The 6,063-nt window shown below is 38.1% G+C and overlaps 2 protein-coding genes and 1 long non-coding RNA gene across 3 annotated transcripts in view; 1 reads left to right on the plus strand and 2 right to left on the minus strand.

Annotated features, from left to right (window-relative positions):
• Positions 1-696, minus strand: part of LOC108629719 (ankycorbin-like) — an 11,357-nt gene extending 10,661 nt beyond the window's left edge. Inside the window, exon 1 of the mRNA XM_026817500.1 lies at positions 561-696. The gene's annotated coding sequence lies outside the window, so the exon portion shown is untranslated. The remainder of the gene's footprint in view (positions 1-560) is intronic.
• A 443-nt stretch (positions 697-1,139) lies between these two features.
• Positions 1,140-2,883, plus strand: Yif1 (Yip1d-interacting factor 1). The gene is made up of 4 exons (XM_018032553.2): positions 1,140-1,395; positions 1,674-1,762; positions 1,837-2,169; positions 2,242-2,883. Exons 1-4 carry the CDS (start codon positions 1,365-1,367, stop codon positions 2,770-2,772), a joined length of 984 nt encoding a protein of 327 aa, XP_017888042.1. The 5' UTR covers positions 1,140-1,364; the 3' UTR covers positions 2,773-2,883.
• Positions 2,884-3,094: 211 nt separating this feature from the next.
• Positions 3,095-5,811, minus strand: LOC113464899 (uncharacterized). Its single transcript, XR_003389761.1, has 3 exons — positions 4,134-5,811; positions 3,590-3,885; positions 3,095-3,461 (listed from the first exon to the last, which is right to left on the minus strand). It is a non-coding gene; the product is annotated as an uncharacterized LOC113464899 (long non-coding RNA).
• Between the last annotated feature and the right edge of the window lie 252 nt (positions 5,812-6,063).

Below are 6,063 nucleotides of genomic sequence, written 5' to 3' on the forward strand. Positions count from 1 at the left end.
AGTCACAATTGCTCATTTCAGAAAAGGTAAATGTGAGTTGCTATTACTATAAGCGTGTTTCAACGGAAAGACCAGTGGCTTCCTAGTAGATAAGCGTATCGTGAGCGCATTCCATTCATAAACGTGTTATCTCCGCTTTATCAATGCGTAAGATGACTTTTCTTAGGAGAAGTGTACGTATGCCAATAAATTGTCAATGCGTAATACGAAAATGCTACTTAATCTATATAGAATCTGGATCGTGTATAATATATTTGTACACATAACGAATGCATTGTATAATAAATGAGTCTACAGGATAAATGGTTTGTCATATACAAATAATTCATTGAACTTTATTTCTTAATGCATTTCCAATGTTCAATAGTGTACCTTATTAAGTACAAGTCTCGAAATCGAATTAAATACTTCAAAGAATGTATCGCTCAAAGTGAAGAAGGAGATTACTATCGTCAATTGAAGCACGTGCATTTCGTCGCAAGTGAGAATCGTTGAAAACCAACGAAATATTGAAATAGTGTGTGAGCACTACAGAAAAGTTTTGTATACGTGAATCTTACTTTGCGAAAAACCGCGTTGCTAGCTTTCGACTATTTTCCATCGCGAGACGTGCTTCTGAAATGCGTATTTCCCACTGATTGTGAATGACGTTCGTCCACGAGGTTCCTACGTTTAGAGAACTATGAAGCGCACCACGCGAGGGTGGGACGCGCACTGACAACCCTTTGATGCCGCGGCCAGTTAATGTAAGGGTTGCTTAGCTACCACCGCTTCAGTAACGTATCAACAGTGGCAGGAACAAATCTTCAATTGTGAATATTATTTTTCTTTCTATTGGTAACTCGCAGAGAATCTGGCAGGAAACTTGTAGACATAGTAAATTTTTAATCATATTATTTTTTTGAAATTCCATACAATGCATCTTGGAATTATGCTTCGTGCATCTTAATCTATAATTNGCATTCGACTGCAGATCGAGAGGTCCCCGGTTCAAACCCGGGTGCCCCCTGAGTTTCATTTTTTAAAAATCTGACTATGTTTTTCCTCATTGACGTCTACTTAAAATAAAGGAATAGCATATAACATTTTTATTGTTCATATCATTAACTAATATGTTTTTTACCGTACTGTGCTGATCTACAGAATGACAGTATTGCGAATCACGATATCTTAGAAGTGGGAGACTTCGCAATGAATGACGGGGTGTAGTGTGCAGTGGAAGCTACGTGTAGCATGAATTGTTTTCGATCTTTTTCGTGAAAACAGTCGGGTCTGACAAATTCAAACCCGTAAGCAACAGCGTTTCGATTAGATTCTCGTGTCTTTCAGTAAACAGTCCACGGAATCCAATTAATTAAAACATCATGAATTACAGTCACACGACTCCGCGGAGAGGTGAGTTTGACAATATGACAATATTACCTAAGTTTTTAAATATATTTTATATGATTCCATACTCTTAACTCTGGCTAGAGTTGTCAATGTGATCGTAATGAGTCTTTGAGAAATTATGGTAAAATTTGGTGCAATACTGTAGTGCGTTTACAGAGGTTATGATTTCTGTAGCTCTTTCTCTTGATAAACTTTAACCCATATTTAAGAGCAATTTCATATAGTAATTTCAAGTTGTATGTCTAATATGTAAATAGATTTAAGAAATCGGATTTGTGTAGGTAAACCAAAAAGATTAGTTGATCCATCTGCTGCTGGTCCAGCTGCATCAACATCGATGCCACAAAATCCATATATGTATAATCAGCAGGTGAATTTTACCAGTGGTAAAGAATACATTCATTATACAGTACAAGAAACCAGTTGTTTCCTTTTATTTAACAGGTCCCTCCAAATAATGGCATGATGCCTCAATATGGTTTCAATGTACCAGAGCAACAGCCACCGATTTATGGATTTAATACAGGGCCAATGCAAAATTATCAAACTCCTGTGAATCAAGGAAGTGACTATTCTACACCACAATTTGCTACACAACTATTGGCTCAGCCAGTAGTAACAGACATGGCTGTACAATATGGAAATGCTTTGGTAGGATCTGGAAAGTACCAATTCGAAAAATATGTACCGGTCAAAGCTTTAAGATATTACTTTGCTGTCGATACGGACTACGTTCTCACAAAGCTGGCTTTGTTGTTCTTCCCATTTACGCATAAAGTAAGTTTCCTAAACTCAATAAACGATAGTTCAATTATATTTAAACAGTGAACTAAGTGATATGTTTAACAGGACTGGTCTGTAAAATACGAGCAGGACGTTCCGCTACAGCCACGATATGAGAAAAATGCGCCGGACATGTATATCCCAACAATGGCATTTTTAACATACGTAGCTATAGCCGGATTAGTTTTAGGAGTCCACGAACGTTTTACTCCGGAACAGTTAGGTATTACCGCTAGTTCTGCTCTCGCATGGGGTATAATAGAGTTAGTGGTACACATCATAAGCCTTTACGTGATGAATCTTGATACTAGCCTCTCGACGTTAGATTTATTAGCTTATTGCGGTTACAAGTACGTCGGTATGAACGTGGCGCTTTTGATTTCACTGGCACTTCGGAAATTTGGTTATTACATGGTTTGGCTATACTTCAGTGCGTCCCTAGCATTTTTCCTAATGCGATCTCTAAAGATAAGGGTGGTCCCGCAAAGCCACAGCTCGTACACGGCTTCCGGACACAAAAGGAGACTCTATTTCATATTGTTCGTAGCTGGGATTCAACCTGTGCTAATGTGGTGGTTGTCGTATCATTTATTATAAACATTGATTACTGCAGGAGGTATCGAAAATTTGTTCTAACCGTGGGACATGTATATTTATTTGATTATCAATGTCAAGTATGCATTTTTGTAATAAAAATCATTCTGCGAATGTCATGATTTATTAAACAACCCTGCAATCTTCCTGGCACGTTTCTAAATTTTGTAAAATATACAATTAATCCGTAGTTTTTAAAATATTACCTAATTCAATTTTTACATCGCGAGAGTATAAATCCGTGCTCGTGGGTTTCAGTCATATTTCCCGCAAGTCGGCCTCGTACATNTTTAAATAGAAGAGGGTATTCACTAAAATGTTGAAAGAAGCTTCTCACATCTTTTATGTAAATACAATTTTTGTACAAATTTCGTGTAATTCTCTTCGAGGAGTTCCATACTAATGGGACGATAGTTCACGGTTTTAGACCTTCACGGGTAATCGATGAACGATATCCAATAACTCAGTAATTTAACTACACGACATACGGCTGTCTCGGTTCTTATTGCCAGCCCTTCGCGACAGACGTGCTCTTATTACGTGTCATTTTGTCGTACCAATAACACAATTTGTTGAGTCGTAATTTATATCTGCGTGATTACATTAATTCTTTCATTAAAGCGTGTCCCGCATGTTAATAAATAATTGCGTTCGTTTACTTTTCGCCCGGTACACAGACATTTTCGTTCTACCTGCAAAGCAAAATATTTTTCATGAATATTCGTTACTGTGTCCGCAATGTAAATAAGCGAATTTAATACGCATATTGTTTGAGTATCTTTTATTCATTTCCCGCTGTTATTTGTAATTTCGACCACACCTGATTCGCAGATGAACCCGTGTTTGTTTTTCCACGATAGTCGTGTCAAAGTAGTTTCCCTTGTTATTCCGCGTATGCGAGGCTCGGTGGACCATTGCGTACGAAACGATTTACAGTACGTTTACTGCCTAGAATTAAATCTGACTCGAGAACGTGGAAGATACATTTTCGTCGAAATTGCAGATATTATTCTCGGTCGTAATTTAATTTGCCGTGCATTTAGAAATGAAACTATTTGTTGAAACGTGTACCGTATGCTGGCCCGCGTATCCACTTACAATCGGTCTATGCATTAACTGCGGAAGAAGCATTCAAAATATCGATTACTTAATTCGAGTGGGCGATCTTCCAATTACCGTGAGAACAGCGTATTTTAAACCGGCCATAAACCCTCCCCGTTTTAATTAATACCTTTGCAAATTGCCCGAGGTCACATACTATAATTATGTACTTCGGCCAAAGTGAATTATCGATACGAGGTTTTCGCGGACGTTTTGCAACACGCGTGCTTCCGTGGAAGCCTTGTGTAATAATCGTGACTCACCTGTTGGTCGCCGAAAAACGTTCGCCGCTTAAAACGGTCCAAACGAAACTCGTGTTTGTACCGGAGTCGTTCTGTTAAATCCTTGCATTTTCGGCGAAGGAATGCGCCCGGCGCTCCTTCATGAAAGATTCACGGGTGTAACAGCGCGAGAAATGACGAGAAGATTGAACGCCCGTCGAGTTTCTCTGGTTCAGCAGAACACAAAGATCGATCTTCACCTTTTTTTTTTAGCGTTGAATTATTCACGGATTCCAACGTCCACAAGTCTTTGAGAAACGTTCGCATTTCTAGCGGAAATCGTTTGCCCACCTTGAAATCTCGCCTTCTGCGAAGTGTTCAACTGGGATCATTGAAATCGACTTATCTGAACTCGTTCGTCAAATTTGATCCTATAATCGACGTGTACTTAATTCGGTTTAAAAATACAAATAATTTTTAGCTAAATGTCTTTTTCATGTGCAAATTTATTCGCGAAGGAAATTGAGGGAAGTAAAGGAGAGCGCGGAGGACAAAATGCGCGGGGATAATCTCTGTCCTTGGTATTCGCACGGTTTTTAAAGCGTAACAAACGTGGCATTCAACTATAGACAACGGCGTACTTTATCTGAACTTCTGGTTGCTCATTAACGATTTATCTGCATGGACTATCTCGTTATCAACCAACGGAGAAATATACGAGCAGATGCAATCGTTTAACAGAGAACAGGCGCATATGCATGTGCGCAAATACAATTGCGATTTGTTATGTTAGAATTAATTAAAGGTCGAGAATATTCAAATGGAAGCTCCGTGTTTGCTTCCAATTAAATTGTCCGTCGAATGAACGTACGAAAGCACATATCATGTTCAAATTTAATAAGAGAGATCTTAATCTTCTGGATGATTTAATGAAAACTTGTTTTTCAAAAGTTTCCCTTTGTACGCATCGTCGAATGATGAAAAAGTTTTAATTGTCTCATGACAGTTACAGAAAGAAAGATTTCTAGTCGACAAAAGTTTAATCCCTTTACGCTCGCATATTTCATTTCATTTCCTACTCTGCAGATCCCTTTTAATTGCTTTATAACCATCTCGAGTGAAGTTTCTTTGTTCTCGTTTTATTTTCCCTTTAATCAAGCAATTTCCTCTGAGGGAATTTCCCAGTTTTTTCTCTTTATCTATGTATGCATTTTTCCCAATAATTATACCCGTGCGGAATATATGCATTCACCTCCGAAACTCGAAACTTCTCTTTTTTACGGCTATCGCTCGGGCGAAGTTTCCAACACGGGAAAAGTTTCCTCCGAGGCGCGTTTCACCTAAACGTTCGCCGAAATATTTATAAGCTGTGCATCAATAACGATCGGCTGGCAAAGAGGCACGAAGATGCTCGAAACTTGCTCGGTCCGGTTGGATGAACTTATAGAGAAATTTTCTAAACTCTCCCTCGCTCGGTTTCCCTTCAAAGCGCTTTTCGTTATCCAGTCGTTAACGCGATAAGACAACGCGTGAGAATAAGAATTTTCTTATCGACAATACTGACTTTTTCGTGTTCCGATAAGGCTTCGTATAAATTATTCATATTTCTATGTACCGAATGTTTACTACAGTCAGTTTATAGAATACTGAACTTGCGATTAAATAGTTTTCGATATAAAATTCTGTTGGTACGCACAGATATCCTAAAAACATGATAAGAAAATCCACATGAATATTAAGGATGTATTGGCTATACAGTCAATCCTAAAAGTTTATGTACCTTAGAAAAACGCATTTCCTATAATTAAAAATAGTGCATTCTTCTTCTAATTTCGATATTTAATGAATTAAGTGTGATTATATGGCATTTTATTGATGTTGACAAAATCCGACCATCCCAGCGTCGAAACGGCGAACTTTTGGAAAAAAATTTCGTTTTTCCTCTATAACTCCTAAACCCTTGGAGATACGG

Source organism: Ceratina calcarata, unplaced genomic scaffold (genome assembly GCF_001652005.2).
Source record: "Ceratina calcarata isolate Rehan_Ccalc_2016 unplaced genomic scaffold, ASM165200v1 scaffold585, whole genome shotgun sequence".
NCBI classification, from domain to species: Eukaryota; Metazoa; Arthropoda; class Insecta; order Hymenoptera; family Apidae; genus Ceratina; species Ceratina calcarata.

What these genes read in the sequence shown, in the direction of transcription:
- Yif1 (XM_018032553.2), top strand. Translation starts at nt 1,365, where the DNA reads ATGAATTACAGTCACACGACTCCGCGGAGAG. An exon ending in CATATATGTATAATCAGCAG is followed by an intron (nt 1,763 to 1,836) that starts GTGAATTTTACC and finishes TTTATTTAACAG; the next exon opens with GTCCCTCCAAATAATGGCAT. An exon ending in TCTTCCCATTTACGCATAAA is followed by an intron (nt 2,170 to 2,241) that starts GTAAGTTTCCTA and finishes TATGTTTAACAG; the next exon opens with GACTGGTCTGTAAAATACGA.